Here is a 12918-nt window from a genome sequence, read left to right as displayed (position 1 = left end):
ATGTATATATTATATTGTATTATAGAAATTCTACAGCTAACAGACCCTTTTATTACCCAGCTTACTGGGAGCCATGTTTCCTTTACCCCGTATTATTTATGCGATGGCATCCGACGGACTAATATTCCAGTGGATGGGCAAGGTCAGTTCGCGATTCCATACACCCCTAATAGGTACCTTTTCCGCAGGATTTCTAACAGGTTCGTATCCACATTGCCTTTTTTGCCGCACCTTCATATCCTGCTCTTCCTCCACAGGATACTATTTAACTAATAATATGTATTACTTGGTGAGTTTAGGAGTGCTAGCCGCGATATTCGAATTGGATCAACTAGTGAGTATGATGAGTATCGGAACGTTGCTCGCATATTCGATTGTCGCAACCTGTGTATTAATTCTTCGGTAAACAACGTCTCGTTCATTCCTACCACACGATGATATACGGAATTAGTGATTACAGAGTAATCGATAACGCGATTGAAAATCCCTGTAATCTTTACAGATACGAAGAGAGCGAGGCGTACGAGAAAAAAGGAGACCGTGATCCAAGAACTTTCAAGTTCATTGTGAAACAATTTATTAACGCTAACAAGTTAAGTCATTCTACGAAATTAACATCTCAGATCGTTACGTGTCTTGTCGTATGTTACGGTAAGGTTTACCCTCGTTTTATTATACTTCATCTTCCTATCATACTTCAACGATCATACACAACTAATGTTTTCTTCACAGTTGTTCTATGTGTTTGCATCGGTATAATGGTCTCGATTTTTTTCGATGAAATAACAACCGGTAAAATTGCTTTTGTTTCTCCGTTAGCAATTCTAGTACTAGTTTTAATCCTTGCGCTTATTTTTATTTACAAACAACCTACTTCTGGAAAGAAGCTTCCATTTTCGGTATGTATTGTCTTTTCGTAATGTCAACCCTGACGTGAATCAGGATTTAACGGTAGTTCTTATCGTATAAGAACGTGTGTCGTCCCTTCAGGTTCCACTTGTACCGTTTTTACCTGCACTCAGTATTCTCATTAACATTTATCTCATGATGATGTTGGACAAAATGACGTGGGTGAGATTTTTAATATGGATGGCAGTCGGTAAGTGGGTGAAATATTTTAAAGGATGAATTATTACCCATTGGTCTACAATGAAAATTAATATCAATTACTCTCGCAGGACTCGCAATATATTTCTGTTACGGTGTTCGGCACAGTAAAATTAGGAAAAGCACAAAACCTGAGAATGGTGGTACCACTAAAGAAGAAACATGGGAGAATAACTTTTCCAGATGTACGTGATATATTTTCTTCTCTATTTTATATTCGTAATAAAAATTTCATATAAACGTATAGACAACAAATTTACTAATTAAATTAAATTGACTGAGCTGAAAGGACGATAGTAAGTAACATTTAGAAACAGATACAGATTTATGTCATAATCCAGTTTACAAGAAAAACGAAGAACTTCAAGTTCTTATCACTGCTGAGAACATTTTGAGCTATGTTCAATTTCTTTTTTTTTGCAAATGTTTCATACGCTCTTCTATGGTATCCTTGCAGATAAACATGAGGAAAAGTACTCGGAATAAGGTAACAATCTTTTCTACACGTCCGGACAGTGTCAGAGTGTAACGAGAAATACCAACTTGTATTTAAAAACGTGTTTTGCTTTGTCCGAACTGACAGATTCTATCTTGAGCCTGTACTTTTAATTGTGAATTCCAATGAACGTATTAGCACGTTGACCGCCGAGCGAAATTTGTTGGTTATTCCACAGCGCCGCATTTCTTCATTTCTTCTTTTTGTGTATCATATGCGTACATTTTTTAGATACTTCATTTTTCATGGTGTATAAAATAAAATTTTAAAATCCTATCATTAAGTGTCGATAATTGACACGCAATTGCATGTGAAAACTATATGCGGCGGTCAACGTGTTAACAATAAACGATTACCGCTTACCGGGGTTAATCCAACACGCCCGGCGGTAAGCGAGAGTAATAATATTGTTAAGTGTCGGCGCTTCTTCGCCAACAATAATCAATTAACAGTAACAGTACACAAGACTACAGTAGACTCCCGTATAACGCGAGGTCCTACAACGCGAATTCCTATAACACGACAAAGATATCGCGACTACTGTGTTCATATAACGCGATTCCTCGTACAACGCGGTAAATAATAAAATACAGGAATTCTCCGCATTTAAAAATTAAATCTACTTTAATTGAGCATTACACTGTTTTCTTCATCGTTACCGACTCCTTACGTTTTATAATTTTTTTCTGTTTTTTGTTGATTATTCTTTATATAAGAATATACTTTGGAAAAGTTGATTATACTTTAGATTATTCGCGTTATACGGGGAAATCTAATTACATACAACGCGTAACGTATTAACGCGTTATGCTGGAGTCTACTGTATTGGTTTATTTACCGACTCGGTTAGTCGATAGACTCGGTCGGTAAGGACCGACAGTCTTCTTTAATTCCGTAGGGAGCACCAGTAGGCCATGGGTTTATATACGGTGTTCGCAACAATATTTTGGGATCGCTATTTAGAGAATTAAACGAATCGATTATAGCCTATCAGAATATATAGGAATTAAACGTTTGGACATAATCAAAAATTCATATTTTAGCGCAACTACCTGTCTTTTCTTTTGAAGATACTGAAAGTAGCGCAATGTATCGAAGTTACATGAGACGCTATAATATTTATAGCGTTTCCTCCATCTTGTAAATCAGCCATGTGTTCTTTCTCTGCTCTTTGCGCCAAAAATTGCGCGAATAATGTACGAGAATAAATTAATACTTTTTCATGTAGCAACTGTTGTCTTAGAGTCGCCGAGGAGATTTTTCTTTTCATTAAACGGGAGCCTAATTGTGTATCGTCCCTGAATATCGCGCAAGGTGTTTTCCACGAAGTATTTCTCGCACTCTGTCTCTTCCGCGGATTCGATGGTCCAGAATTTACTAATTTGTTTATCAAGTGACGTGGCCACAAAAATCCGGGTAAACTATGGTACACATCTTTAAACATTCGTTATATTATGAATGCTCCAGGAACATCCAAAATTGATTATATTAATAGGAGATGGTAAGTAACGAAGTCTGTATGCTCATCAAGTCTTTTATTACGAATCACTGACGCCTTGCCATACATTCCTTACGCGACGGGGTTTTCTGAGAAGTTAAAGAAGGGATATCCGGGGTACCAAGTAAAGATAATGTATAATATAGTGGGAATGATCATGATAATAGTGATGGTATACAATCGGGTAACGTGGGATCCTGTCATAACATGACAAGTCCTACTTGCGTTATTTTGTGTTGGTACATTCGTCTGTCCGGTAACAATCCAGCTTATATAGTCGCGTGTTTTGAAAAATGATTGATCGATGGCCTAGCTTTATTTGCCCTGACTAATAAACTATAAAACAGCGTGTTACCAATTAGAGCATATATCTCCCTTGGCCTATGAAAATTCGAATTCGCCAACCTTACTTGAGTCGGTAAACTTAGCGCAGGGGTCGGCAACCCAAGTGTCCGCCAAGCATTTTTAAAGTGCCGCCACTGTGCCAGATATTTTTACAAAATGGTTTTAAAAGATGATTGTGTGTAAGATGAACTAGTAGAATTTTGTATTAATAAATTCATTTCAAATAAATAAGTATTGAATTAAGCTTACAACTTCCCCTCCAGTAAAATTAAGGTGAAGTGCCCTTTATCACAAGCCAGCCATTCCGAGTGCCCTTTTTAATCGAAAAGTTGCCGACCTCCGACCTAGCGCATCAACGTTGACCTGTCGCAACGGTAACAGTCCCGTCGTGATTGACCGCAAGGCAATAAATGTACCTGCGTCTCGAATGAGCTATTTGTGCCCTTTATTTTGGTTTTGACGAAGTCCTCAGCGTGTGTATTAAGTTGACCTAGTCCGGAAAATGAAAAATCTATCTTATATTTGTGTAATTTTAATTTATCCGCGAGTTTTTGAGTCATAAAATGTGTTTGCGATCTGCATAGGTATATCAGAAACTTCTCTAATTTTTATCAATGGATCGTTTGAATTATTATTCTCGCTGGCAAAATGTAGAATTGTGGCAATAGATACGAATCTGTTGCGGGACATAATATGCTTGAAGTATAGGGCTTGTGCTTTTATTTTTATTCCAATAACTTTGTATAGTACGCTTTTGTACTAAACTCATTAAAATATTGTATGCAATAAACGCTGATGATAAGTGACAATCATTATGAGCGAATTATTTTGCTTGCGGATGCAAATAGGTTAACTCTCAAGCTTCAATAATTAGTAAATATAAAAAAAATGTACATTCTTTTATTTCTTTTAGAAGTCATGTGAAAATAAAATTTGGGACTAATTTTTAGGACATCATAACTACATATGTACACTTCTTCCTAAAATCTACAACTACAATTTGACTCCAAAATCGAACGTCTTTATTAGTGTTGCCACAAAGGTGTAGAGAATGATTTATCGCTACAAGTCTATCGTTGTGTTTCGCTTAGATTAAAGAAATAAGTACACCAGGAATATGGTAAACAGCATGTAATAAGATATATAAAAACTTTATGAACACTTCAACACACTCCGAACCATATCATTAAAAACGTATGTATGTATGTATGTAACCGTTAATTAGCGTCGCTACATCATTTATTAGCCGCACCAGTCTTGATTAACCTAAACTTAAGAGTGGTATGCTAGTTTAGTGTGTGATTATCGCGTCCGTGTGGTGGCGCTCTGACCTGGTGTACCATGGTTGGTGGATATATTTATTTACGTATTTGCCATAAAGAACGTAAATGATAATATTGTGTGCTAAAAAGTGCTACAGAGTTATGATACTTCGCAAAAGATAAATAACTTATGTTGTTATAGTTGATTTTTAAGAAAAATTCCACAATGAAATGACTTAGAAATCCGGTTCATATTTAGTTACTGAAAGAAACCTAGTAAATAAAAATAAATCTTTAGGATTCTCGCTACATTAAGTGTGAAGTTATTCTAGTAGTGTTCGTTTAGCTGCGGTATACTTAAGATTTTGTTGCTGTAGATATTGGGGGAGGTGAATTTCTATGAATTGTCGACTATTTCTTTTTCTCTGGCTCGCTCGCCTTTGAATGTAAGATATTGGGGTGGAGTGAGATTCGGAGAACTGGTAGGGATACAAAGCCTGCTGTATTTCGTTGGGGAGAGTCTTTAGAATAATTATTAAATTATGATTATGTATGTAATTTTAATATAAATGACTTTCTGTATCCTAGTGTACGCATGCTTTTTAATTGCTTTGAAAATTTTGTTTTCTTCTAATGTTCTTTGATAACAAGAATGCAATAATTAATAGTGTTTATGATGAATATAAAATAAATTGAATATAATAGCCTTTGGTATAACTAATACAGTTGATATCATAAACTTTGGGATATTTGATTATACTCAACACATTTATATTTGTATGTTTATTTCTTTATTAATGTAAGAACATTAGTTATTAGTATCAGATTATATTTACAAAATACAAGCTGTTTATTGTGCCTGTAAAATACCAAGTGTAAATTTTACATTGGATAAATCTACAGAAATACTGTATGATTGTGTAAAAGGTGCATTTGTGTATTTGTCCATTGAACATTTAATGTTATGGAAAATGTTTGTAATACTGTGATTGAAAATTCACCACCAATTGCTAAATTAATAGAGAAGCCTATTTATACTTTTGGTAAATCATTGCGTCAAGAATTTGACTATGTAGAAGTAAAATTGCCTATAATAAAAGAAGTATCACAGCAGGTTATACAAATTTTAATGTTTATACTAATTGTCTTATATACCATAAAATTTCATTGTTTATATTGTGTTTATTGTTTCAGCTAGTAGATATTACCGAATCTCTTGTATTAAAGGCCTTAGACCAGCTGTTAAGATGGTTACAAATTTAAAGGAAGAAACGAAACATAAGGTGGGAGTTACAATATAACTTGGTTACTATAAGGTTCATTATTTAAGGTTTGCAACAAGCAGATAGACTCATGTTAATTGAAAGAGGAATTAATATTTTGAAAGTTGACAGTATTACTGATTTTGTTGAATTAATGTTAGATTAACATTTACGTGTATCACATAAAGAATTTAGTACTGGTAAAACTGGTTAGGTGATATAATTGGAATATTATATTAAAAATATTGTAAAAGATATTTATGTTTAGTTTGTAATTAAGGGTTATTATTTATTTTTTATACAAACATTATTTGTTATACAAAACATGAAAATGCCAAGTTTTTTGCATTATGTTACAAAATATATTTACTTTGCCTTATTGAAATTGTAGCACATATATAAAATAGAAATTTTTCATCAATATTATATACTCTCATTGTTATTTCAACAATCAAATTCTTAGAATTAACATTATCTGTTATTGTTAGTTAATCAGTAATCTTATTTTTTATTAGAGCAAATGCAACCTATATTGTATCTATTTAATTAAGTACATAGTGTGTGATATATAATACTCAGTGCTTTATATTACAGCAAATGCAATATGCAGTATACCAAAATTTAGTTTAAAGTCTTGTTTGTTACCTTTATAACATTTTACAATAAAATTACTATTTAACAAAGCAATTGGTACAAATTTAAATAACATGATATAGTTGGTTTATTCCTTACAGAAGGTATGATAGTTAAGTGAGTGATATTTTAATAATAAATACACATCTATATAAACTGCTGCTCAAAAGAGTGGAGCAGTATTTATTATTTGGACAAAAGTTGTTTCATACAAACATATGTAGTAGTTTTATTAGAATTATTGTACTTATACGTTAAAGTAGCATTACACAAGTATGATCTAAAATTGAAATTGAAATAATGGTCTGACTGATCTCTTGTGGGATGAATTGTGCTGGAATATAAAAAAAAGTGCCCAACATCTAAAATAGATCTGCAGAAATATTTATAAGTGTGGAGCAATATTAAACCAGAAACAATTGAAAAATTAATTGCCAGAATGATGAAATTATGTGAAGTGATCATATAGAAAAAAAAGGATTCTTTTACAAAAAAACACTTTCCTAAATTTGTATTGTTTTTCTAAAAAATAAGTACAAAATGATTATATCTTTTACTTTCAATTATAATTAAGTACAGTTTCATTACTATAGCAGAATAATAGTTTCAATAAAACATTTATTTGCTTAAGGGAAACTTTATTTGTTTTGAAATCATAAGATGTTCCAAATTTTCGAGCGGTACGTATAATGTATATAATAATTAGCATGTCATTTACTTTCCGAAAATGATATGTTATAAAACACTTCCATTAATTTTCAATGTTGTAAACAAATTTTGCAATAACCCGTGACACTCAAACGGTTGAACATACATTCATGAGCAGCAACCGTTGAAATTGCCACGTTTTTAGCTGTCGGTACATTCAACGAGGGGTTTTCATTAATTCTGCATGTTTTTTTCTGTATTGAGAGTGACTATTGGCCAGCAAGCAAAGGTGTCTCCCGGCATGAGAGTTCGTCGACAGAATCTGCCAAGAAGGCTAGGCGTGCTTGTAGAGAAGAGAAATCAGTTGAGCAGGACTTTTTTAAACAGGAGGAAGGTCCACTGTATAGTCCTGGGCTGACAGATTAGTCGAAAGTATAACCATTTTCATATAAGGGGGTACGCCACCTTGTCCGCTTCAAAAGATCAAAAATTCTTTTTGTCTTTCTTTTGAAGTTTTGTATGGGTAGAATACTGTGATAGAAGGAATTTTTGAAATTTAAAAAGTTGACGAAGTTATAGCACTGAAAACGACTCTATGTTATGAAAGGTAAGACAGGCCGACGTAACGCTGTTAAAAGGGAAAGATTTTGTTTAGTCTCTTGTCATTAATATGACTTTTTACGTTTGCTTATCGAAATAATCTTAGGAAAACTACCTTATCGTACATTTTTAAATTGTATTAACAGAGTATATTGAACAATTGCTTCGAAAACATTTTGTAGCAAAAGAATAGTTAATCACTTTCAGTAGATGTGCTGTTATCACAGAAACTAGAAAAACCAAAAAATTCCTATTTTTTGTAAGAAAATTGTCGAAAAAATCGACAATCAAACCTCAAAGTGCCCCCATTTTTTAAATTTTCAATATTTTTTTTATCCTAGTTCACACAATAGCCACATTCATACTAATCAAGAATCTTTTTGGCTTTTTCAGTTTGGATAAGTAGTATCTCTGGAATCATGTCAGCCGGTAAGACACCTTTTTTTTTAAAAAGACCATACTAAATAACTTATGATTTTGTCAATTTTTATTAATTTTACTTAAAAGAAATGGTGAATATTCTTAAAACATGAATGCGTGCAAAAAATCAATACTAAAATGTCATGGTTTCTTTGTAAAAAAATCTGGAAAAAGACCTAAAAAATAGCGCTCTAGACTAGAATACCCCCTGAAAGTGAAATGATGGTTAGATGACTCTTTTTTCAGGTTGCCGGCGGATGAGTCGCGTCCCAATCAGCTCTGGTACCAGTCTGGAGAACCAGCAGAGTGTACAAAGTCGCTCCTCCGTTCAATCCTGTAACGAGGCAGGGGTCTTCATAACTCTCCGTCGCAGTTTCACCGCAAAAGTGTTATTTACAGATGAAGTAACATTCAGGAGATGTGGAATGATTAATCCCCACAAGGGTCATGTCTAGGCCCACGAAAATGAAGATGCTGCGATAGAATGCAATACGCAGAGGCAATTTTCCTTGACCGTTTCGGCAGGAATCTTCTAAACGATAAAATTACCAGCTCTGTAATTTTGCTCCCCCCTCCGGTTAACGGGGCAAGCATATCTCAATTTCCTACAAACCAAGCTACCAGAACCATTAGAAGAAACTCCATCTGTAAAGTGCCTGTTAATGAGGGTAATACTTTTTTTGTGAATACTCGCGAACTTCACAATCAAAGTGCATATGTATGTGGACTTTTCTGTGAATTTTTCTATGGACATTCGTGGTATGTGTAGAGTTTTCCATGGGCATGTGGAACTTTCCTGTGGATATTTACGGTGTGTACGTTTATGGATTACTTATGCGGGCAAGCTTGTGTACCGGATGAAACATGAATCCTCTCTACTCGAAAATCTCATAGGGCGGGCTTTGATGTGCCTTTGTGGATTTCGGCGAGTAGCTAGGTTTAATGTTTATTCTACGATTTCTTCTTATAAAGTACCCGCGGGATCGTCTGCGACGCTGAGTTCTCTTCCGCAGCTGTTCCGAAGTAAGCTGCTATCTGTGCGACGTTATTTTTGGCGGTGACGGTACCAGTGTCTCCTGACCGACTCTACACCGGCCGGAGTGTGGATATTTACTGTGCCTGAGAGATATTTTAGCCGATTGTTTAATTAATTGCTTATAAATAAAACACTAAGTCTCAAACGCAACTTCGTTATTCTTAATTTCCTTCTTATTTTGGCTTTTCACCTTTGTTCCACTGGTTATTGAATACTCTGTTAAGCTATTTATACTGATTAATAAGTTCCATCCATCTAGTACAAAATCAATATTCTAATTATTCTGTAGACGTTGAGATATATGATGCGCAATGGATTTATTTATGCAAATAGTGACCTTTTCACCATAATGTATAATTATGAACTATGGTTGGCAGAAATAAATTTATAATTAGGTATAGTGAACAATATTGACAAGGTTTCAGGGTTTAGCCATGTTTGGGAATTCTCGAGGGCTTTAAAACGCGACGACTAAGTCTACATTTCCGACGCTATTTTCGCGTGAATTTCAAAATGGTTGTTCAATTTTCAAAGTTTTCGCTTGAATTTCGAGATTTTTTCGATATTTACGCGTTCCTAGCAGTTTCTGGACTGAATTTATTTAAGGTTTCAATGGAATATTGTGTAAACAATGAGTTTTTTGTAAAAAGAAATGGACGCGGTGTGTAAGGGAGAAATAAGTAGACTGTAAAATGCTGCAAAACAATACTGGTATATTGTAACCATTTGTAAAATACATTTTGTGATAAATAATTGCATTTCTCCATTTTTCCTGATGTTGAAGTCCATTCCCTGATTTCTATGGTGTCCAGGAAGGCCCATCCGTAATTCATACGAAAAGAACATTCATTTTTCAAATTTTTAATAAAAGTTATAAACAATTTCTGATTAATCTACTGAATACAATAGTTCATTCAATGCAAAATTAATATATTAAGCTGTATTATTCAGTTAAAGCATACGATAATTTTATTTAAAACTTCCAATAATTATAAACAACCATTTAAATTGTTATTTGACTGGAAACATTAATTATTCTATAATTAAAGTATTCGAAAATAAACCAGAAATTTTATTTTACTATCTACATTATTAGTAATGTTAAAGCAATTAAAAATTGATCATAAGTATCAATTAAATATAATAGGGATGATGAGGATAGCACTAGAGAAATGAGTTAGACAAGGAAAGGAATATGGTTAGACAAGAATAGAGAATTTTTCAGGGTAGCGGATTGCCACGTAACGCGATCTACCTTATCAACTCACTTATAGTATAGAATCATAGTTACAATAAAACAGAATATTTTAGTCCCTTCGAGAACACTTAATTAGGCACACCACGTGCAAGCACAACCGAGTTCGGGAAAGAATTAGTTTAAACAGTCACGGGCTTAATATAAGGAGTTTTTAGAACTGCAGCAACTCTCCTACGTTTTGCCACCAGAGGGACAGATTAACCACAAGTTCTCGCTAGTACTCATAAAGGCTCCTATTTTCTTAGACTCTGCGCGACGTGGTCGTCTTTTCTCCCTCCAAGTTTGAGGAAATTGGAAGAAACATGTTGATTGGTTTCACCCGAAATGTTAATTATCCAATCAACATGCCTCTTCAAGGTGGCGACCACCCTTCCGTACGCCCTTGGCGCGTTTCGTTTAGGAAGAGTGGGGCGATACCTGTACGGACGCGAGTACTTGGATGTCCGGCGATGCCGCGGTCCTTCTTCTGGGTTTTCCCTGATCGAGGGGGAAAGTTCCGTTGTCGATGTACCCTTCGGAAGAACCGAGTTTATGACGAGACTAGGCTCTTTCGGACGAAGAAAAATTAAATTTCGCCTCATTGTTCGAGGGTTATATTTGCCCATCGGTATAAAAAATAAAGAAAAGCGTCCGTGCATGAAAAGCCTCTCGAATCGGGCTCGTCATAAATTGACAACGAAATACTCGCGTTAAATTGTCCTTTGTTCGACGGAACATATGTATACAATATAAAATTTAAATAAAAGAGCCAAAGTTCATCTGCCCTCTTTAAGTGCTTTACACATCAATATTTCTCAAATTTTTTATTTCACTAAAAAGTTACAAAGTGAAATTACAAAATAAGTAAAAATAAAAAGTAACACCGTCGCACCGAGATTCAAAGGGAATCTCCTGATTGCTACTCATGTGCTCAGGTTGCTCGAGCGTCACTTGGTAACGTGGATTGTTGGCGGAAAGTGCCGAACAGGCTAGACACACGGACAGAGCTACCGATACATTTGTGTGAGAGCATAAAGACGGTATAGTGGGAGACGACTGTAGGTCATATTTTCCCGCAGGGGGGTGTCTTCGGACACCCGGGGCTTAGCGAACCCCCGGCATCCTGAGCTTCGAACACAGCATCGCTGCGGCCCAGTCTGGGAACGTACGGAACCAAAACGGGGCGAAAGGCCCCCATGCGGCCCGGGAACTCAGGCTGATCGGTCTTATTCAGCACCGGCTAATCTTTAGGATTGCCACCAAAACAAACTGCCTTTTTCCCATCATCTCCTTATTCCATCCCATCCACTATTTTTCCTTATTTTTCCTTTCGCCTGTAACAGGGTCAGAGCGCAGTACTTGCGTGTACTGGTGAGTCCGCCTTCCCGTGGTTCCCCGTGGATGCAGTTGCAGTCGACGTCGGGGTATTTGCTCGGTTTGACTGACAACGTAACGAAAGGGCTCATCCGCTGAAAACGCTCAGCGGCGTGGCTGGATTTTTCCATCGCCCGTCTCGGGGCTGTGTCTAGCTGGTGCGTAGATACTTAATGCTTGATAGAGTAATAGGCACCGCCTCGGAACTCTGAGCCCTTATCAGGGTGGCAACACTCACTCATTGTAGGTCATATTTCCGGGCTGAAATTTCGCATAGACGTTAGTATTACCATTACTAACGCCTAGAAATCGAAACCCAAGAGAAGAAAATCCTTACCGCTAATTTGGGGTTCAAGTCTGGGACGGACGTCCTCGCTGATTCCTTGGGTCGGTTTCGATGGAGAGTAGAAATGATGCTTGATAGAGGTTATAGGATTGACTCCTCGGTGTTCTGAGTCCTTTTCAGGGCGGCATACACTACACTATACAGGGTGTCCCGTAACTCCTCAAACACCCGGAAATGGGGGGTTGCTGGGGTGACTCTGAACAACTTTTTCCTTTACCAAAATGTTGTTTGAAGCTTTATTTTTGAATTATTAACGAAAAGCACTGGCCAATCGGAGCGCGCGTAGAGCCCGCTTCCGACTAATTGTAATTTTTTCAAAAACCGTGATTGAAAAATTCGATTCATACCGATACAAATGGAAGCATACATGTAGAATATAAATTCGGAAAGTTACAAGCGATAATACTTACCAATATAGAACATTCACGTTTTTTTGAAAGATTCTAATGAGTCATTTTGACCTGGTCGGTAGTTTTAGTGTTAAACGTACACAGTCCTGTACTGGTATTGTCGAACCGTTCGTCCGTCGACACTCTACACCGATCCTTGCCAACCCTCAGTCCCAAAGTAACCGGACCCCTTTTTCCCCCGTACCGAATTCCACGTGGGGCCTTGCCTCCAATTTTCTCAACATTTATGCGTATGGGCCTCTCT

At 36.0% G+C, this 12918-nt stretch overlaps 2 protein-coding genes across 2 annotated transcripts in view; both read left to right on the top strand.

Moving 5' to 3' along the window:
• The window catches only part of LOC108576661 (cationic amino acid transporter 3-like), a 3518-nt gene extending 2218 nt beyond the window's left edge, over positions 1–1300 (top strand). The window contains exons 6-11 of the mRNA XM_017939702.1: positions 49–200; positions 300–402; positions 503–651; positions 733–899; positions 991–1099; positions 1179–1300. Coding sequence (XP_017795191.1) covers positions 49–200; positions 300–402; positions 503–651; positions 733–899; positions 991–1099; positions 1179–1300 — 802 coding nt within the window. The remainder of the gene's footprint in view (positions 1–48; positions 201–299; positions 403–502; positions 652–732; positions 900–990; positions 1100–1178) is intronic.
• A 1761-nt stretch (positions 1301–3061) lies between these two features.
• Positions 3062–6184, top strand: LOC108576660. Its single transcript, XM_017939701.1, is given in 5 exon segments — positions 3062–3104; positions 5528–5640; positions 5643–5877; positions 5936–6041; positions 6043–6184. Coding segments are annotated over 5 exon segments (639 nt in total).
• The last annotated feature ends 6734 nt before the right edge of the window (positions 6185–12918 follow it).

The sequence above is a fragment of the Habropoda laboriosa genome, unplaced genomic scaffold (assembly GCF_001263275.1).
Source record: "Habropoda laboriosa isolate 0110345459 unplaced genomic scaffold, ASM126327v1 scaffold472, whole genome shotgun sequence".
Lineage (NCBI taxonomy): Eukaryota > Metazoa > Arthropoda > Insecta > Hymenoptera > Apidae > Habropoda > Habropoda laboriosa.
This window is presented reverse-complemented; position numbering and strand designations above follow the sequence as displayed.